The sequence below is a fragment of the Cheilinus undulatus genome, linkage group 9, assembly GCF_018320785.1.
Source record: "Cheilinus undulatus linkage group 9, ASM1832078v1, whole genome shotgun sequence".
Taxonomy (NCBI): Eukaryota; Metazoa; Chordata; class Actinopteri; order Labriformes; family Labridae; genus Cheilinus; species Cheilinus undulatus.
The window spans coordinates 20,126,225-20,148,856 of NC_054873.1; the positions used below are offsets into that span (position 1 = coordinate 20,126,225).

Genomic DNA, 22,632 nt, shown 5'->3' on the forward strand with positions numbered 1-22,632 from the left:
AGAGACTAGACCAGGCAGTGACTCTAGTAGTTGGTGAGTTGATCGTCTCATTCCACACCACACACTAGGTTTACGAACAAAGCTGTTAAATCAGTGATTATTTTTCACACTGTGAGGTCTCTCACATTGGAAAAATCAGGTGAGAATGTAAAAATCTTCGTGTGTGGCAGGCTTAAGCTACAACATGGTCAACTGATTGCAATGTCTACCTTTCCTTTTAGCAACAAATGGCAAAGTTTGTGATTTTTTTGTGCAAAACACACTGTGTGAGAGATGTATTAAGTTTAATAGGATATGAATGACATGTAAAATTTGCAACAAACTCTGTCTACCATGACAGCCACCACATTTGTAGGCATAAAAAAAGATTCAGATTTCATTAGCTCCCAGATATATTCTATGCTATAGTAAAAAAATGTCAAAGTATCTAAAGCTCGTGTTTACCACAGGTCTGACTTCTTGCGACTAACTGAAACTTATCTCTGCAGCAGCCAGTACTATTGTTTCAGTCCGTGAATCATATTATGTTACAGTGTTGCAGAATCCTGAGAGGCAGTGGTGCTACATGTGTAAACTTGAACACACACACATCCCCGTTCTGCACTGTTGGCTCTGAGATTCTGCTTTGCCACTGTCTTACACCTGTTGAAGTCTCTGTTGCTACCTCTGATAGCAGCTCAGAGATGGAGTGACCATTCTGCCTAGGTGTGTTTCACTGCAGGGCATAAATATTCCACCTTTATCTGGCAAATACACAAACATCTATCCTGATACAATAATTCCACTAACTAGTGCCCACAGTCTTAAATCATAAATTGGTTGGGGATAGAAGCTGAGAAAAAAAAGGTTTTAAGAGCCTTTTTAGAGAAATAAATGTGAACTCAGACATCAGTTGGAGATTCATTTATTTCAAAATCAATTCAAAACCTTCATGAACAAAAACAGCAAGAAACTTCTGTACAAACAAATGTCCAGCACCTTAAAAACAGATCTCTATGATGCTGTTTATGGTGCTAAATGTGGACAGACTCTGGTGACATTTCCTTAAAGCTGGGACACAAAAACCCACTCTCATCTGTCTAAAGAAATAAAACAATAAACGAAATACCTTCAGAAACACTGTAAGTGCAATAAGTTATTGCAATAGTACATTATATATCATCACAATCAGAAATACAAATACTGGATTAATATACAAAAAGCTGCTTAAAGCCATATGAAAATTAGAAAGCATGTTCAACCTCTGTAAAGTTCAGAGTATCTCTTCAGAATAACACATTTTACATTTCATGGCAATATTTCTGTAATACTTCATTGGTTTATCTCCATTTTTTGTCAAATAAGCAAAACAAATGTACAAGCAAAAGAACAACATCTTTATATTGTTCATATTTACACAATATGACATAACTATGGATTTCTTTATTTCAGTAGTATCAACATGGACTGAGCTGCAGGGGGGACAGCGGTGGGGGAGGGAGAGGACAGACTTAAAGCGGGAATTGAACACATGTAGTCATGCATAAATTTAACTGGACCACATCCTGTTTTTATCTCCACATTTTGTTTTCAATTTCTCTGTCCCAACATCCAGCAGAGTCTTTATTAGTTCAGAATGTTTCTCCTTTGTTTTAGAGGCCTTTGTTTTTTCGCTTCATGCCATTAGCTCAAGCTGCTGCCAGCGAAACCTCTGTGTCAAATATATTTACAGCGGGAACTCTCATGTCAGAATAATCGTCATGTCGTCAACTAATTTACTCCCCATTCACAGAAATGACGACAACAGACATCTGTTTTCTTATTGAAGGGACTTGAAAAATATCAGGACTTTAAAAGTAGATTTTTCTTGCAATAAATGAGTGCCATAGACATGCAGACATTGTAAGATGCTACAACATAACAGACCAGACAAACAAAGGTGCTCTAAATTCAATTTACCTTCCTGATGTTGATTCCTTTACCTAGACTCAAGTGTTGGCTGATACCCAGCACCTTTCAAAGCTTGTGTTGATGATAAAATGTGCATGATACAGGTGGGAAAACTGTATTTATTAAATCTGACAAGCATTAAACTCTCCGCTAACACCACACTGTTGTAAGTGCAGAAAAAAAATCCCCTCAAACCAGTTAAGTTTGTGGCAAACTAGTTATGTTTGATCAGTGCATTTAGCAGGCATGATTGCTGATACACAGTTGTGCATTTGAGGCACTTTTGAGGGCAGTAAAAGTATTTGTATTGTTATGAAAGCAACCCTAATCAAAGCCATGAAACATGGGAAGTCGTAGTGGGCGGCTATGCTAAGTAGCTAGCTCCAACATCATACTGACATTTAAAGAAGTGAGACAAAATATGAATTATATACTTTATTATCATCCTAACTTTTGTGATACAGTCAGCAAATCTATACATTGATATTCAAGTCAAAAAAATAAAATGCTCTAAATGGATTTCCTAGTAATTTGACTTCTTGCATCACTTTTTCATAACTCATCATAGTGGCTCTAAAGACATCAGTAAGGGTGACATGATTGGAAGTTTATCAGCGTAAGTAAAAGACGACAGCACATTAATATTGGACACCAGTAAGCAGATGTTAGAAGCATGGTAAGAGATCAAACTGTCACCGAGTTGTGAATTGTCACTTGATGCTTGATTGTATGACTCTCCTGCAACATATCAAGCATCAACAATCAATATTATCATTGTGGGCTATGTTTGTTGTATCATTGTAACATATCAAGCAGGGATGGGATTAACTTTTTTGCCTACATGCTAGCCACTTTATTTTAACCAGCAGTATAATGTAATGGGATATAATATAATAATCAAGGCTTATAGTATTATAGTTAAAGGCTGTTTAATAAAGTCAACTGTTTTTACGGTGTTTTCACTGCACTATGAGTGTCGAATTTGCAATAATTTAATATTTTCGAGCACAATTCCTGCAATCTCACACTGTAATCCAGACCTTGTTTAATTATCTTGGGCTTAAGACGAGAGAAATAAACGGGACTCTGACACGGGGGGGAGGAGGGGCTCTTAGTCAGTGAGCTTGGAGAGCTGCTCGATTCTGATCGTAAAATTGGTAGGAACAATCAGGAAACCAGGACTCAGTCTATGCTGTTTACCATCACAGAATCATTCTGTTACACCTCCTGTATTTAGCTGCCCTGGTGGTTGGTAGGTTGAGCAAATTCACCAGATGCTGCTCAAAAATGCCCACTTTTGGCTGATGGCCACCCTGGTATCAAGTCTTGTAGATTTTGTGGAGTCCTGTAAGGTCAAGTACTTTCCTATTGTATTATATATATTATGTATATTATAATATTATATTATATAATTATACTGTATATTATGTTGGTCTCAAGCAAACAAGACTGTCTTAAAACCTGTAAGGTCACTCCACAAACAAGCCCTGAAAACCCTCTAGACAGAAAATCACAACAGTGTCATCACTGTGACATACTTGATAAAAATGAAATGCTTAGTTTTGATCATTTAATTCTGTGCTCAGATGTTCTTTTCGTGTATAAAATAATCCACAATGCAGCTCCTCCACCACTCCCGTGGAGATTGTGGTATTCCTAAGTGTGGCTCTGCTTATGCACAGTCTGCTTTTTCTTTTAAAGCATGGAAAAGTCTTCCAACCAGCCTGAAACTTTGTACGGATTTCCATAATTTCTATTGAGAAGTGAAAAAGTGGATTTTAAGGAATCAGCATTAATCTTACATCTGAATCATAACTATGAAAAATATAATATTTAGATTTTAATAAGCATTTTTTGCTCTCCTTTGTTATGAAATATGTATTGTGGCTGCATGAATGAAGGTGTGTATGTGTACATGCACATGTGTGTAGACGATTGATTGATTCTGTATTTCATTGTTGTTATTTACCTGTCCAGGCACTACAGATGGAAATTAACTAGCAAAGTAAATCGGTTCAAAGCATCTTTTCTCTTTTTGAGACTAATGTAATTGTCTACATTGTCCCTGACACAGATAAACTTTATCAATACCATGTTTTTTGAGAATTATATCTGGTGTTAACCGTGCGATCCCCATCTCGATGTTTGGCATGACATGTCATAAATGAGAGAGTTCTCATAGAAAATGTGAACTACCTCAGTGTTTTTACTATGTGTAAATGCACCATATCTTTGGCAGCCATCTTGGGTCATTATGAGTAAAAGTCAACAGTCTTTAAACTTAAATGCTTCTTATTTTTCTATCCTGAACAGGGATGGAGATCGAAACCTCGTTCCTAACATTGATACTGCTATCACATCTCGTGCGTACTGTGACATAACATTACTTTATCTTGTCACTACAGATGTAATGGTTTCACAGTATCACAGTGACAATGCCTCAATGTTGTTATGGACGTGGCTGTTTCAAACGATAGACCTTTGGGGTAAAAGAGGCGATTTTTAATTGGAACAAAGCAAACGGGAGTGGGAACTACAGTTACTGTCAGCCCATGCGTACCCATCATCCTTTGAGCTACATTGTCTGGCTTGATCTCACAGCGCAAAAATGGTGGATGCAACGAGGGACACAAGTATCATTGAACATTGTCAAAATTGTGAAATTTTGATACCGTCACATTCTTACTCATGACTGTTGCAAAAACTTTGCATCAGCTGAGGGGGAACATCAGCTCAAAGTACATCAGAGTTGTCCAACAAATTAAACCAAAATGCTTTTACTGTCAGTTTGACATTTTTTTTTTTTTTAATCCAGCTGCAATGGGAATAGCATGCTCTTTATAACACTGAATTTAGCTGCTGGAGGACCATTATCCTCTCTATCTGCTCAGGTCAGCTGTGAACTGCATTCCCACACTTTGTAGCAAGTCTTTTAGTTAAATATATTCATCCAGAGAATAGATGTTCATTAGCTCACTCAGGCTGGCCACACACTACACCATTTAAAGCCCGGTTTTGGGACAGATTTGCTCAAAATGACCATCATGGGGGCGTGTTCTGAATCGAGGCTGAGAAACTTGAAATAATACAGTTGTGAGGATTTTTTTTCAGCAATTTTAAACATGGAACAGAGGAATCATGACCTTGTAAATTCAAGTTTTGTTCCACTGATACCACTTCTGTTAAAAGTATATTGTCGTTTAGTCTTCACCAAACATCAGACTTTTGAACAAAAGTATTAAAAGTGTTATTGATAAGGATTCAAACTGATAAGGAGTACCAATATCAGTAAAAGTTAACAATCCTCATCTATAGCCCTGAATTAAAGGTAATAGAAATTGTCCTTGTTCAGTGGGAACCATAATGGGGTTAAGCACAACAAAGAAGGGAATTTCAAGATTACAAGGTGGATTGAAGGGATTATTGTTATGATTGTTTTTTTTCTTTTTACTTTTTTCTTGTATGTTCACAAACAAAAAACTGTTGTAAATTGCAGTCCAACCCTCCAGCTGGAGCGTTGTAATGGGCATTCACAAGTACAACAATCACTCAGCTACTCAGAGCGGCAAAAAAAGCCTCCACCATCCTCACAGGGGTAAAGAAAACAGATATGTAGCCCAGCAGGCGTCATAGAGAGATCGGCCAAAAGACTAATAAAGCCTGTCTCTAGCCTCGGCCGGCAGCCCTGCTCTGGTGACGAGCTTATTCCAGCGTGGTAACATGCAGAGACAACCCTGCAATCACTGGACGCAGTCACCACATTCCTAAAGTCCAGCTCTAATGTCATCGCATTACCTAAACATTACAGAACACTTGGTTGGGGCCACTGATTTGGCCTGCAGTCTCTGGCATGTGACGAGATCTGTGAGCAAGCTCCAGATCCTGGAGTCATCTGTGCTGATCCCACGTCTAACGAAGGATTGATTGTTACAGCATTCAGAGCAGTGTGCAGCATGTCCTCGCCGTGTTCTCCTTGATCTGGTGTGGTGTTCACAGGCCAGGTCGGCTCACTTTGATGCTAATTAAGTGTGTCTATTCCTGTTGGTCGCTGATTGAAGCTGGCGCTGTTAGTTGGTGTTGAAGGCTGCTGCTGTGCGTCACTGCACCTTGTCTGCCGGTGGAGACCGAGTTTCCTGTAACCTGAGGCTTGGGAGCTGCAGGGGAGCCTGCGGAGGCAGCCCTGGGGAGGAAATGACACGTTGGCTTGAAATTGCTGCCAATCCAATGGCTGCCCTCCTCCTCCTCCTCCTCCTCTTACTCCCATGGTAAATTGGCAAAGGCCACGTCTGCTCTTGCTCAATTAGACCACTTGTTGCATTCAACCTCAGACCGTCTTTGCAGGGACATAAACTGCTCATTTCAGGCCAAGATTAATTTAATGTTTCTTTCATAACCTATAATTTGTTTTACCGGTATGTTTTTTGATGGAAAATGACAAAACAGAAAGTCAAAACTTTGCATCGTAGCTTGCTCTCTCTGAGTGACCTAATAACTTTAAAATAGAAACACCGGATGTTCTGATATGTACTTGATATTTATGAAGTGTAAAACAAACATCAAGAGTAATGAAAGAAGTGCTGGACAATGGTGTCTAATGAAAAAGAAAGTACTGTAAATAAAGTGGATCAAGCTAGAAATTAAAGGGCTTTATGGTGGCGCTGAAATTGCCACTGCTGTTCTGCTTTCAAAGGAACTATTTTGTAACCATACATTTATTATGTTGCCTATTGTATTGTTATCATGAGTGTAACCTAGTTTATCAGGACTAAACCCCATATTTCATTGAGACCTGAGAGATCAATGAATCAGAAATGAGCATCTCCTCTGTTAGCACATCTCTCACTTTCAGCATCTGCTGATTGTCACAGTCACAACTGTTATCTCGGTTGCCTTGGCTGCTGTATTGGCCTCTGTTATCTCCACAGTCTCTCCCTGTTCATTTGACCTGCATTATCAATAGTGCTCTCAGAAAAACTCCCTCCCACCCCTCAGCGCTGGCTGATGGCTGCTTCAGGAAGAGGGTTATATTGGAACCAGGCCGGGACATCATGTAGCCCAGGAGATGGCCGCACTGTGCTCCTTGGCCTTCATGCGCAGGGCAGCTATACTGGACGACTTGCGGTCTGGATCAACATTGAGATCGTAGCCGTTAATTCCTCCCCCCATCCCTGGACCCCCAAAAAGGCTGCCCATGTGCGTCTGTCCCATGTGACTGCTGCCAGGACTGGGCACACCCAGGAAGTCAGAGACGCCTCCGGGAGCGTGAGGGTGAGGCGGCATGCAGGAGGAGACAGAGTCACAAGGCACGACGCAGCCTGGTACTGGAGACGCTCCACTGCTGCTGCCGATCCATGATGGGTTCTGGATCTGGACAAAAAAAAAAAGGAGAGATCGTCAGATAAAGAAAATGTAAGTGATGTTTGTACAGGAGACAATCAAATTGCTGCATGAAAAAGTGTTGAATTTGATGACCAAATCTGCTGCAACTCTTAGTTTCATAGGTTTTTTTAAGATAAGTGTTTAGCTTTGACCCTGTGCATCATTTAAGAACCTTCAAAATAAAAGTGTATTCAGTGGACAATCTCTTCTTCCCTTATTTACCTGTGCATAGTTCTCAGGTCTAGTCAGTAGAGGCAGCTCATATGCAGTAGAGAAGTGTGTCCGGACCTGTTGCATCTGTCCAAAGCGCTCCCTCTTCCTCCATTTGGCCCTGCGATTCTGGAACCACACCTGAAAACAAACCGTCAGAAAAACACCTCAAAAACAAGGCCAGTCTTTTCCAAACAAAACTTAAAGATCATCATAAGTGCAGTCAAACCCAAGGAGTCTTTTTTTCTGTAGTAAAGAGGCCATGTTTTCCTCTCAGTAAGACAAGGTAAGAAACGGAGCCACATAAAATGAAGATAGTGGAGCAAATAAATTCTGCCGCACATGAAAGTCAAGGCCCAGGTTTTAAGACTTGACGTGTCTTTAAAGTGCCGTCCGAACGGAGCTATTGATGTGAAAATGGTGAGTCTCCCCTGGTGCTGCACGTTTCAGCTCCTCCCTTTGATAAACGGGTGTCTGCCTCCCTTCAGGCTGCCAGCGTCGACAGATCCACATCTGGGCCTGCAGCCATTCATAAATCACTCTGAGAGAGGTGTGCTCTCCCCCACATGTCAGCGCTGTGGGATACAGCGGGGAATCCTTCTTTACCAGCCGTGAAGAGAAAGTTCAACTTTTGACCAAGAATATTCTCTTCTCCGTCCATCCTTGAGATGATTAAGTTTTGAATGCAGGATATAAATAAAGTTCTTCTGGATAATTTCGTCTTGTTGGATTGATAGGCATGCTAGTCTACAGACAGGGTGTACTTTCAGTACCTGCTGACAGACCTTGTGCAGGCTGCTTCAGACACCTCTCCCAGAGCTGTGGAAAGCATTAAAGGAGGAGGACTAAAGACTAAAAGACTGTATGACCAAAAGCTAAATGTGTATCCTCAGAGGAATTCACTGAAATGTTTTTGCTTAAGTTTGTGAATAGCTTTGGGTCGACTTTAGTCTGCCCTGGAAAAGAAACATTCATCTTCTGCTGCTCTTTATGTGATATGTTTCTCACTTTTACTGCACAAAGTTTGTCAGTGAGTTTATTCTAACCACTAACCTCCAGTGTTAAAAATGTAGCCACCCTGGCAGTGCAAATAAATGCAGTTCCTGGAGGCTGGCTGCAAAAACCAAGGAATCCTAGTTAGGTGCCATATGAAAACGACCATTTTCACAGCACTAATAATTTGTGGACTGCCTGGTACAAAAACAGTCTTGGTCTTGATCGCTTACTTCTGCATGCATTTTCATAGTTAAGGGCATAGTTGAGTTGTCTGACAGGTCAGGGTGGTGTAGCTGTTTGCCAGAAGGCTTTTGGCTCACCACAGTTCCACATCTTTTTCTAGATTGATCAAAAGTTAAGTGGAAATAGCATTTCCAATGTGGTTTTTGCAATCGTTTAAATATTTTGGCCTCCAGAAGCTCCCCTGAGGAAACTGATGGGTGATGTGACCGAGACGTTATCCATCTTTAAAACAGTCAATGGTTTATTACAATACAATTTGAGGGCCTGAGGTGGGCCTTAAAATTCTGTTGAGACAAAAATTGACTTGTTTGGCAGCTATAGATATAAAAGCTACAGACATTTCAGTATCCCATAGAACATCTATTAGATATTGATTATATAATTAAATATTGGAAATGCCATCCAATCCCTTTTTCAGTCCTGTTTTAACTTAAACATTGTGTAGCTGCCGGTTGAATAGAAGCTTCTGTTATGAGTAGCTTAAGATTGCCAACAATATGATGCCACAGAAAATACTCTGTGGATAAGAAATTGAAAACTCTTCTTTTGTTTATTATTTTGTTTCTTTTATCACAATGTCTTCTTGTCTTCTAGTGTCACAACAAATTGTATATCTTGTTTTCAGATAAATAACTTTGAAAAAGGAGAGCTGTTACTGCGTGCCCTCGTGTGGTAAACTCCAGGTAAAAATCTGGTGCTCTTGAAGAGTGCAGAGAAAATTGTCGAAAAAGGGGCGCTACCAGGGTGCTGTGTTTTGTCCATGCCCTGATGAGGACCTTCTGTAGGCTGAAACCACTCTGCATTTTTGATTTTATTGTCTTTTATTAGATATGCCCTGAGCTACTAAAGTCTTTATCTTAATCCTTGACTCATGCAAGTGTGCCTGAAGATAGCCCTGGTGGCATCCCCCTTTTTGACAAATAAATAATAAAGTTTAATTAAAGTCCATTTTGGTGTGTGGCAAATAAATTACTTCATTGGAGCAGAAATCGAACATTTGAAGTTCCAAGCTTTTTGTTAAATATGCTTAACTGCCCCGTTGTCTTGGATTATATCAGTAAACTGATTAGAATTGACATCTGAAGATGCCATAGGTGATTTTTTTCTGTTTCTTGATATTTTGTTGAACAAACAGTTTTTAAAATCATTTGAGGAGGATTTTTGTTGATAAAAAGCAAAAGTAGCCTATCAAATCTTAATTAACGTAACTGTTTGATTTCACACTCCAAAATAAAATCACTTAGTACCCCTAAACCTAGTAGATAAAGACAATCTGCTTTTTAGTGCGTACCACCAGTGAAAGCCAGAGCCAGAAGTAGCTGAGTAGTTTGGGGTTGTGAACACAAACATAGGTAAATCTGTCAGCAGGTTTCTGACACACTTTGACAACCAAATTAAAAAACTTTTTGTAAGACCTGAGATTTCTCAGTACATTGGACAGAGCTGAATGGTCTGGTTTAATACACTGTTATTATAATGTCAACTGATATAAGTCATAGTGTCTTTCTGGTCAAAAACACCAAAATGCAATGATTTCTGGCACATTTAATATCGCCTTTCTTTTATATATACGGTATAGTGATAGTTATCAAAACACATACAACAAGCACAGACTCATAAAAGCTATTTAAATCAAATAAATGTAGGTAGAAAACAATGCTTAGATAAAGACAAGTCTAAATCAAAGTGCCTTCTAAAATTTAAGACCACTGGGTGATGGTGTAGCTCAGGGAGTAGAGCAGGCATCCATAAGCTGAGGCTATAGTCCTGGACGTATTAGAGTTTGATTCCAGGTCTTAGCATATGTTTGGTGCATGTCCTTCCTCTCTCTCCATATATCCTGTCTACATTCAGCTGTCCTATCAAACAATGGCAAAAATGCCCAAAACAGAATCTTAATATTTAAGACCACTTCATAGTAAAAATAAGACTTTTTAAAGAACTTTTATGGCCTTAAATTTCAAAAGTCTATTTAAACACCTTTAAAGACTTAGAGGATCAGCAGGAATGGACGTTTGGAGGTGTGGCCTCAAATCTTGTGATTACAGTATTTCAAGGATCTGTTAAAGGGATTCTTACACAAAATTAACTGATTTGATTTTGCAGGTCAAAGGTCAAAGATCTTGTGATTTAGTGTAGACTCTTATGTGTTACACCTTCTTCAAATAATTGTGGTATGAAGTGGCTACACATTTGGCTTGTATCTTCTTTTTTTTTTTTACATGAACACACAAGTAATTTCAGTTGTTTTTTTGTTGCTCTTCAGACCAATGCAGGCATGAGGAGACTTGCAGGAGAACACCAACAGCAACCAATGGTTAGCAAGGACGTGCTTTAACTGTCCAGGAATTGTATGTGTCACGAAGGCTCACACACCAGGTGATAGCTCTAAATAAACATTATTTACTTTCATTCTGTTTCAATTATAAGCCAGCGACAGTTAACCTATTTCTCCACATTCTTTTTCCTAAACCCCACTCTCCTCTTCATCAACTGTGTCTTTGTTTCTACCAAACACCCTCATATCTCCATGCAAGAGAAAAGAGAATTAAAGCGAGACGCTGGAAGTCTCCACATGTTTATCTGTATCTATTTGTTGGTTGTCTGAATCTTCCCCTCCCCAGAGGGAAAGGGAAACTTCTTCAAAGAGAAAAAGAGAGAGCGATCCTGCTTGGTCACAGGGGTTTGAACTTGGATTGTGGGTTGATTCCCAGCCCAATCAGCTTGTGGTTTCCACAGACCCTGACATGCAATTTCCCCTCAGTCAACCTCCTTGAATCCCCTCTCTTGGCTCTCTCTCTCAGTATTTTCTTCAGTCAATTTATCAAATGAGATAAACCAGCTATACAGCTACACAAACCTGTGATTCCTCTGCTGGAGAAAACAAATCTATGAGTCATTTGGCACATTAATCTGTGTGTTTCTGTGAGAAGCTGACGTACAGAAATGCCGTCTGACTCCGACATTCCTCAGGTCAGCTGGTGAGATGAGACAACAGCTCACCCTTGCAGAGCTGTAAACTGATATGTGAGGTTTTAGCTGAACCCCAATGTCAAGGTGAGGGGCTGTTGCCCTTTGAATTATCTCATATGTTTGGAGGGGAGCTCAGTCTCTGCTTTGTTCCCCCTGAGGATTCCAGCTCTATTATTGTTTAGGGTTCATCATGTCTTTCCTTTGGTTCGTCTTTGGCTATTTTAGCTTACAACATCACAGGTTTCCAGGATAATCCTTCACTTAGATTGGACTGAAGAAGAAAGGAGCTGACTTACATTTGTAGTCTTATTTGATGACTGGTAGAAATAATCAAACTTCATTTAGTCATTACAGACCCAGTTTGTGCCCTCCAGGTTTGACCATTACTTTCAAATCACAGAGATCTGCATCTGAGTGCTTGAACGTCAGTAATAAGAAAAGTTTTTTTCAAAAAAGTGCAATATCAGGTGGAAACCAGGTCCTCAACCACTCAAAATGCTTTTAGATGTAAGTATTGTCCTATTTCCATATAACATGATTATATGAATGATTCTACCTTCACAAGCCTTCCAGGGCCAGCTGCCAAGAAGCATCCCCACAGCATGATGCTGCTACCACAGTGCTTCACAGTGAGAATGGTGTGTTTGTGGTGATGTGTAGTGTTTGGTGTCTTGTCTGATGGCCAGAAAGCACCATTTTGGTCTCATCAGACCAAAGAACTTTTTTCCACTTGACCACAGAGTCTCCCACATGCTTTTTTGGGAACTCTAGTCAAGATTTAATATGAGTTTTCTTCAACAGTGGGTATCTCTTTGCCACGCTCCCATAAAGCTCTGACAGGTGAAGAACCCGGGTAACAGTTATTTGCAGAGTCTCTCCCATCTCAGCTGCTGAATATTTTAACCCCTTCATAGTAGTCATAGGTGTCATGGTGACCTCTCTCACTAGTTTCCTTCTTGCCGATTCAGTGTGAGGACAGCCTGATCAAGGCAGATTTACACAAGTGCCACATTGCTTCCATATCTTGATGACTGAACTTTGGGGGATGCTCAGTGCCTTGAAAATTTTTGTATCCATCCCCTGACTTACACTTTTTAGTAACCTTTTCTCCGAGGTGCTTGGAGTGTTCCTTTGTCTTCATGGTGTAATGGTAGCCAGGAGTACTGATTAATCGGTGGCTGGACCTCCCAGACACAGGTGTCTTTGTACTGCAATCACTTAGACACATTCACTGCACTCAGGTGATCCCCAGTTCACTAACTGGGAGACTACTAGCACCAACCTCTGTTGAATCAGGTCAGTCACTTTGAAAGGGGTAATTATTTCTTCACTTATTTTACTTTACGTATTTTTATATATTATTTTTTGGCTCTTGCCTTTTTTGATAGGACTTTTTTGAGACAGGAAATTTGGGGGGAAAGAGTGTGAAAGACATAGCACCAGTATGCATCAAGACTGAGACTTGAAGCTGCAACCTTTCATCAAAGACTGAAGCTTTTTTATATGGGTGCCTGCTATAACAACTTTGCTGGAACAGCTCTCTTAATAGGTGGATTCTATTAGGTTACTTTCTGTTCCACTCTTTCTGTTCAAAAACACATAGAATGAAATTAGCCACTAAAATGTGAAGAAGCCTATTATGTCCATTGTATTGAGTGGTGTCATAATCGTCATATTAATGCATATAGTGACAGCCTTTGTTGTATAAAGTCTTCTTGTGTTTTAGAAGTTGGCCTGATATGTCTTTTAACCCTCTGGGGTCTAAGGGTATTTCCTTGATTGTTAAATTATTTCTTAATCAACCTGTTGTTGAATTCTTTTGGTGCTTGAAATAGGTCTACCAAAGTTGTAGCTTCACAAAAGTAGTGGAATATATGAATAAGTGCAGAAAACATGTCTAAAATGAAATTTTGTCATATTGTTTTTTGAGCATAAGTGTTGTCTGCCATACTGTTTTCACCAAAATGAAACTGTGTCATCTTCATCACTGGTTCTCAATATTTGTTCCAAGGCTTCTGCAACATTCAAACGTTCACATCATCAAAGATCAACGGTCTAATTCTCTGCTCTCGCTCCTTTCTCTCGCCTTACCTCTCCAGCAAAAACAGTGATAAGGAGGGCTTTAGGGATTCCAGAGTGTCAATAGGTTGGCAAAAGAAGGATACAACCAATTATGTATGCCCAAGTTGACGGACAAAGGATTCATCCAATGACGCACAGTGAGAGGTGACAACATCTGCCCATTGCTCTCTTATTGGCCCACTAACTCCATGGGATGGTAAATGATGGGGAAAGTGAAAGATGACATTCTCCTGTTCTTGCATTTTTACGACATAAAATGACAAAGATTTTAACAAAACCGTAGCGGAAACTCGCTGCCGAGTGTGCAGACCTCAGAGGTCTAAGACTGTCTTACTAAAACATGGCTTTACAGGTCATGTGTGAAAGTAGATCTTTATGGTAACCTTTGTTTTTATGCAGCAGCCTCTGTTTATTATTATGATGTGAGTGAATATAGAAGTCAGTAGATGTAGGTTAAATAAGAAAAATAAAAGATAAAAGACCCAGGAGACAGTTGTTTATGTCTAATTTGAAGTAAAGAAAATACAGGCTTATTTGAATAACTTGGATTACCCGTATCATGAAGTAACTTGTGTGACTGAATTAGCTAATGTAATGACTAATTCATTTTTCCCCTTAACCTCAACAAACTGTGACTATCAGCATTGTTAACAGTGTGTTTTATTAGTCAGATTGGAGACAAGTGATACAAAACACTGTTTTGGTGGTTTTGGAGTCACCACCACTGGACATCTTTAGTCTTTTAGTCATAAGGACACGTTTGGAATATCATACTCAGCTCTGTGACTCAAATGTAACATAATAAATTGAAACAGATGAATATAATGATCCGCGGCTTTGAAAATCTTCACTTCTCTTTGAAAATGTTATCTTTTATCAGATACGGACCTATCTTTTCTTTTGTGATGTCTTTCTCCTATCTTTTTTAATCTTTTTGTCGTCCTCCCACCCCGCTGTCAAAGCTCAGCCTCTCCTCTCCCCCTCCATCCCCCCTCTCTCTCTCCTTGTCTCTCTCTCCTCCCTCCTCCCTTTTAAGTCACCGAGGGGAAGTGGGGATATTGGAAAGTGAGATGGGAGAATGTTCAAACTGGAGCTTGTTTTCATTTCATGTTTAATTTCCTGACGCCTAAGCCCTTGGCTTTCCGCAGCTAACCCCGCTGACCTTTCGGAGGCGTGCAGACGAGAGCAGCGGACCGAGCGTACACACACACACACACAGAAAAGGCACACATTTACATACCATGTTATATACAAAACTCAAAGTCGGTCACTAACAAATGCGTTGTGCTAACCTGGTCGCTCTCACACGCTTACTGGAACCTTTTACAAACAAGCAAACAATATGTGAGCACGTATATTAAAGCCTTTGTTTTGGTCTCTGGTTGCTGAGTGTGTCATGTTTCACAGAGCTTTTGCTCTCCGTAGCTATGCCTTTGAACAGCATTAGAAATGAGAGCGAAGCCAAATAGTTTGGCAGGGAGATCATTGGAGGAACATTATGAAGTCAGATGTGTCCTTTGCTGCTCTGCGTCTCTTATTCCCAAACTTCTAAACTTCGAAGTTCATTACAAAGCAAAGCTGGTGATGTTTTTGCATGAGAAGGATTTCAATAAACTCGAAGAATTTTTATTATTTCCCAAAAGTGTCCCATCCTCTATAAAATGCTGAAAAGGGAAGATATTTACCAACTGCAAACACTTACTACTCTTGTTTATTTTATCGAGCAGACATCTGGGAGGAAGGTGGCTTGGAGCTCTTGGAGCTCAAAGTGCTTGGCGGTGATACAGTAATTGCTAAAGACGTTGACAGCAAGAGGCAGCTTACAGAGCCATTAAAGAGCTTTATTTATGCTCCGGAGCCAGCAGGCCAAGCAAGAGGAGGAAGAGGGAGAGAGGGAGGGCAGAGTGCACAACTCCAAACGCAGCTTTGAAGTCCAGCCGTCTCACCTCATCTCTGTCATCCAGGATGGCGGCGATTGATAGACTGCTTCGGCACTCACTCGCACACCGCCGCCTCCTTCATAAAAAACAGTGGGTACTGTGCTGAGGTTCAAGTCTGAGGTTGAGAGCTAATTGTTCTAAATAAACTAGCGGTAGCAGAAGTTGCAGATGTGATTGTAGAAAACTGAAGCCCCACTTCAATAAGACATTCATCATCACACTGAAACTACAGGACCCTGACATTGGCATTTTAGCAGCAAACATCTGTACTCTGGATCTCAGTGGCTGTTGTTCCAGAGATGGAAAGGATTCTCCGATTGCTTGCCAAGTCTGGAGTACCCCCTTGGTATTGAACAATTGGATATCCCTGGACTTTGTCTTGACAGACCTTCAGATGAAATTGTGGGCTTTAGTCTTGATTGCGTGCATATTTAGGGTCTCATCTAAGAAGAACGGGTCAAACCTCACAGTGACTCAACAAAGTCTGTCAAATGAGGAAGGTAATTATATTCATCTGGGGAATAGATTGGTCTGTGTAAGCGCAGCATGAATGTACTTGTTTCACTGTACCAGGCCCACTTCTCTGTCCTGGACTTTGTGTGAAAATTGAAAGTGGCATCTCAAAGGCTTTTTTATTTCCTCTCCAAATAGCTTTGATGACTTTTCTGTTTTTTCCCCGTATGTTTTCCCTTCGTGCCTCAACAGTTGTGTGATGAAGCAGTTTGAACGAAGTAGTGCTGGAGAGAAACCCTTGACCTCCAACCCCTCCGCGGAGCCTGCAGCATGTAAGAGCTAAAAGCGGAGTATTCCCTCAGTCCCACCCATCCCACTCTGATCCAAACCTGGCAGGCAGAAAGAGAGATGGAAAACAATAGGCCTTGCTGTCTACTGTTCCGAAACAATTTCTGTCAGCGTGCCAGTCTGAACTCTCCCAGCCCTCTCTTTTTTTTTACGGTCCCAGTGTGATTATTAGCATGCAAACGTAGATGAGTACAGGCAAACAACAAGGCTCATGGAGACTGTGCTGCTAACAAGGAACGAACACAGTCATCAGCAAAGAATCACATTTATAGAGACAAAGCTTTATAGAGGCTGGAGAAATGTTAATGGAATGGATAGAGGGAGTCAGGTGAAGTTATTTTAAAATCCAGAAGCCCCCTACATATTGACTGATCAAGGCAGGATATTTGCATCTGTATGTTTTGCCTGTTTTGTAAAGTCATTCTGCCCCTGAGCAGGCACTAGAGGTAGGAACTAGGGCTGAACGATTTTTGAGAATAATCGAATTGCAATTGCTATTTGATATTTGATTATTCCTTAACTTTCTTTTATTCCTAAACAAGGGCTGATAAATTATTTAAAAGTGTCTAATTCTGAGGATTTTGACCCGTATTGCAAATTGGATTTGCATCATTGCATTGAAGGGTTTTCATCATTCCTATATTGAATAAGAAAAAACATACAAAAATTAATAATGTAGGAGTTTTTGTAGACTATCCTAAAAAATGGCACCTGAATGGTTGCATATGTCCTGCATAGCATCTCTGCTGCTGCTGCTGCAAAAAAAAGTTTAAAAATAGTATTTTGACTCAAATTTCAGGTCAAAGAAATATTGCACCTTCTGCGATTTGAAAATTGCAGCAGGCCATATTGCTATTTAATCTAATTTTCGATTAATTGCCCAGCCCTCGTAGTAACAGAGGCTTAATGAGGGGAACAGTAACACCAGAGACGGTAAGGTGGAACAGTCCTGTGTATGTGCATGTATCTGCTGTGTATATATGCTACACTTCAGGCCTGTGCACACTGAATGTTTTTCCATCCAAAATAGCTGCATGCAGAGCCGTTTCTTGCTATATGCAGACTATGCAAATGCATAGGACCCCACAAGTCAATAGGGGGCCCCAAAGCCAAATGTTCAGCCTCAACAGAGGAGAACTATAATTATCTGTCTTTATCCCTGAGCATGCTTAAAAATAAATGTGGAACACAGAAATAAAGTAAGCTGCACTGATAAGCTGTGCTGTTGCTGTGCAGATGTCTGCTGTCATCGTCCAGGGAAAGTTGTTCCTCATATTTGCCACTTTACATTACTTTAGGATTAGTTATGATCAGTTATAAAGTCAAGTGTGTATTTTATAGGCTTCTATCTAGAATCGGCTACTGCTTTATGAATTGATTATTTGATTATTTTGGACTATTGGGGCACTGGATGTTTGCTCGGTGGATTATTGCTAACTCTGAATAAGCTACAGTCTCCTTCTTTGCCACATAAGTTTTTAATGTAGTATTTTGTTTTATTCAAAAGAAGCATAATATCACAAACTGAAGTAACTGCTATACATGACTGTTAGCTCCACCTTCAGAAAAAAAATTCAGACCATAAATAATTTAATATGAGAGGTTATCATGACTGTTGCCTGTTTTGCTTGTGAAGTGTAATAGATTGTGGCATATTCATGGATCATCTAATGGATTGGGAATCTCTCCATTAGTTTAGCAAACTAGGGGGGCCCTAAACAGCATCTTGCATAAACAGTGCTGGCTGCATGTCTAAAGAGAAATACAATCTAATGTTTTGTTATCCTTGCTTACACACTGGGTAGAAACCAGTCATTAAATGAGCGTTCTTCTATTCAGAACAGCAGCTGCAGCTCCTTTTCTCTCTCTCTCTCTCCTTTCTTTGTGCTGAAACCTCCTTGAAACAGGGGTTCTCACACTTTTCAGGCTGTGACACCCCCCTACCCCAAAATAAAGGTGCCAAATACCAGGGATCCCTGCAGTACCTGAAGGTCATTGAGGCATAGTTGAACACAGCCATGCACATTCAAGATTAGGATTTTTTAAAACATCCCTTTGATTTCAACATAAATCTCACCAAATGACCATGTTTTAATTTTTCATTTACATTTTCAAATTGTATATTTTTATAAAAATGGGTAAAATATACAATTTGAAGTCATTTAAAAATATTTTTTGTTTTTTGGAGGGCATCTGGTGACCCACTCTCTCGACCTCCACGTTGAGAACCACTGCCTTAAAACACCTTGCTTTACTCATGTATTACATGGATACCGATCATATATAATAAAGACCAGAATTTGCACTCACAGCAATGAGCCAAAGGAGTCCTGCAGAACAAGACCTTTGCCTTGTATTGCAAGTTTCTACAATGAAAACAAAAATAAATGCATCAGACTTAGTGTGACACTTTATCATGTCATCCAAAAAAACATCCAAAAGTAACAGACCCAGTGTGCTTCTGCAGCATTGTAACGAGGGATGTTTGCAACTCGCTGACTAAGCAATTAAGGGGTTTAGGGTTGTTGTCCCACTCAATGGGCCTTCTCTTCTCCTTCCACATCCCAGATGTAAACCAAGACAGTGAGAGAGGTTGCATCTCATAGAAATTGCATGGTTTTGCAGTATTAGATAAAAAAGATTCTAAGATTCAGATTATTAAATACAGAAAGTGAAAAAATAAGAAGAGCAAATACATTTAATAAGATAAATTCACATCTATTTTAGACAGAAATAAAGACCAGAGTAAACATTTAGCACAAGCATGTGGAAGTTAAACCAAAATGTTTATTCTACCCACTTTGTTTTGTATATAAACTAAACTTGTCACAAAAAGTAAGGAACTTTGTGTTTGGTAGATTATTTCTGTCTTGTAACAATGCTTCTTGGCAATAAATCTTAAATCGCTGGAAAGTCTGTTGTCTGTAGAGCACATACATATCTTGCCATCCAAAGTTTTGATTTTGGAGATAAGAGGTTTTGGCCTTAGGTCAGCAATTTGATGGTTTAGATAAAACCAGTTATGTTTTTTTACATGTAAACTGGTGTTTCCCCTCACCTGCACTCTTGCCTCTGTCAGATCTGTCCTTAGTGCCAGCTGTTCACGGGCATAAACATCTGGGTAGTGCGTCTTCTGGAAGACCTTCTCTAGCTCCTCCAGCTGGTAGCTGGTGAACGTGGTGCGATTGCGCCTCTTCTTGCCTTTGTTGCTCTCCGCCTCACTTTTATCCAGAGGGCTTGAGAGGTCCGAACCCGGTCGCTCACTCGAACCCTTTTCACCAGGTACCTTAAGGTTCAGGTAGCTGCCTTCCATACCAGGAGGGTCCACGCTCGGGGGCAACTCAGAATCTGTCAGGCCACTGTTGTCTTTTCCTGTTAACACATGAGTAGGAGAGGATGCAAAGACGTGAACAATTATACTACTTTAAACTATTTTAGTCTTTAAAATGGACAGTTGCTCGTTTTATAGTGTAAGTTTGTTTTTATGATATTCAACTAGAGGTTATGGGGTTTAAAGAAGCTGGAAGACCCTATCGGTGTGCATTTTTGGAAATGTAGGATACTTTGACAATAAAAATAAAGGCCTTTATGGCTTTATTGAATTAGTTTGACCATGTGTGTTTGAAATAAGTCAAAGCCCAAAATCTGATCTCTGGAGTTAAACTATAGTCTCTCCTGTGGATTGGCAGCGCTGCTCAAAAACCTCAGAAAACACACAAGAGATTTGGGTTTAGATGTTACACTGTGGTTTTATTAGAATACATTCATGCAATTCGGTTTGGTTGGATTGTGCCAAAATGTGAAATTTTAAAAGAAAAAAACATTCAAAATTCATTTCAATGTGGTTTTACAGATGATATAAATCATATTCTCGCTGAAATAATATTACTCCCTAACAAGCTATTAAAACGATGCTCTGACCATTTTAATGCTGAAGAATGAGTGACACATGTTGTTAATAGTAGTCCTATAATTACTGTTACTACTCTGTAATTGGAATATTTAGCAGAGCACTACTTTGTTTAAAATGTGTCTCACATTCAAGCCAACACATGTGTCTGCTCATCATCACGTCAACGATATCCACACAAAATGACATTGACTAAAAGGTTACATCACCTCTGTACGTTTTATTTAGAGCTTCAAAGGCCTGGTCTGCATGCAGAGAGTCTCAAAGCATCACAGGAGAAATGTCATTTTCTGTTTGAAAGGTATGTCACTACACATTGGCGTGACCTGTGACACAACCCTCCAAGGCCTCTCCCTCACATTTCTCAATCACGCCACCTGAAACCCGAGCCGCACTGAAACCCGCAGCGTCCCTCCAGCCTGTGTATGGCGGGCCTTGTGTACGACCACAGCTTTGCCCCGCAGCCGTGCCCCCTCCAGATGTAAACAACATTGTGTTTGTCACTTTCAATTTTGAGAGCGTCCATTTTCTGCGACAGACTGCGCTCTGTTCCTTTCAACGCTCGCTGCTTTTTTGTTTCCTTTTAGGAGATGAAGAAAGCTGTCCCTTCTCTTCTAATAAACAAACAGCTGCGCGGATAAATAAGCTGAAGGGCTCTGGTTGTGAGCCAGTGAGAACAGTGTGCTCTGTCAGCTGCTCTGTTTGCCTTTCCTGTGAATGGGCATGGGGAGCAGCCGACCTGACTGTATACATCTGAATCTAGCTCATAATGGTCTCCTCCATGTACAGAAACACAACTTTATATCTTATACAGTATAGGCATTACTCTTATCCAACAACACTGTCTTACTGTAAAAATATGCAAAATTATCAACATTAATCTCACAATTACTGTGGTCTATCGCAACTGTTTCCCTCCTTCTTTGGAGTTTTGAAATTCCACTATTTTGCGTTTAAAACATTTGTGTTTCATTTTGGATTTGTGTACTTTCTTAAACTAAGGGTAACTGACTTCCTCTTTGGGGCACACCTACTTTAAAAGTAATTTCAGGTGGACTGAAGATTATTACATAAACTTAACCACTAAAAAAATAACTTTGGTGGATTAAAAGGAAATAAGGTAATGGTAATAAGGGAATTTTTTGATAACACAAGGTGAACATGACTTTTGACTTGTCTACTGAGCTGTCTGTGAGTTTCTTTTAGAATCAGAATCAGCTTTATTGGCCAAGTATGCTTAAACGATAAAGAATTTGACTCAGGTTAGCTTTTAAATATAACTGGAAACCTTTTTTTTAAAGATTGAAATATGTAAGTCTTGTGAGGCATTTTTCTAGTGTATACAAGTCCATGTGCTTAGATAGTATGGTTTCAAGATGTGCAAAGGGTGCAAGATTGCTGACTAGAAATAATCAAGTGTAAAATGTGTAAGGATGTGGGCTGATTTACATGAGGTAGATGAAATAATTAAAGATTGTTGATAAATGAATATGCATGTGATGTGGGGCATTGTGCCACAGTGATTTAGGTTACAGTTAATAGATTAGTCAGTGCTATCATGCATATGAGGTGAGGCTTTTACCACAGTGAGCTCTACTACAGTATTTGATATACAGTAAAGGAGCAGGAGCCTGGGCAATTTAAATTAAGTAGGGCTAAGGTGCTTGTTAAATGACCACTGTTGAGTGTTACCAGGGCAACCGTGTGACTGTTGAGTGGTCATCAAAGTAACTCTGGGATGGTTAAATGGTTATCAGGGTGACTCTGTGATTGTTGAGTGGTCATAGTAACTCTGTGACTGTTTAGTGCTGATCAGAGTGACAGCCTAGGGAGTGAAAGTAAGTGAAATGAGAGATTAAGGTGCAGTGGTGTAGTTATTTTACATTTCTGCTGCTGCATGGAGACACTGCAGTGGCTTAACCATAATGTGCTGAAAGGGACAAAAGCTGTCCTTTCAGAGCTGACTGATTGGCCAGATTCCATGTCTGTCACCTGGCAAATCCATCATGCAAAGCTCACATCCGAATCAATTTTACCCGGTCTGAAATCAGACGGGACCAATCAGTGTCATTTAATGAAAATGAGATGATAGCTACGGGTAGCTTTAGTTGTACTACAAGGCAGTAAACAATGGCGATGCATCTATTAGTATAGTGGCAGTTTTTAACA

At 39.9% G+C, this 22,632-nt stretch overlaps 1 protein-coding gene across 1 annotated transcript in view; it reads right to left on the bottom strand.

Annotated features, from left to right (window-relative positions):
• Nucleotides 1–908: 908 nt before the first annotated feature.
• LOC121514611 (homeobox protein aristaless-like 4) overlaps nucleotides 909–22,632 on the bottom strand; it is a 36,282-nt gene continuing 14,558 nt past the window's right edge. Inside the window, exons 2-4 of the mRNA XM_041794798.1 lie at nucleotides 19,612–19,925; nucleotides 7,531–7,659; nucleotides 909–7,296 (exon numbers count right to left, since the gene is read on the bottom strand). Coding sequence (XP_041650732.1) covers nucleotides 6,976–7,296; nucleotides 7,531–7,659; nucleotides 19,612–19,925 — 764 coding nt within the window. The 3' untranslated portion in view covers nucleotides 909–6,975. The remainder of the gene's footprint in view (nucleotides 7,297–7,530; nucleotides 7,660–19,611; nucleotides 19,926–22,632) is intronic.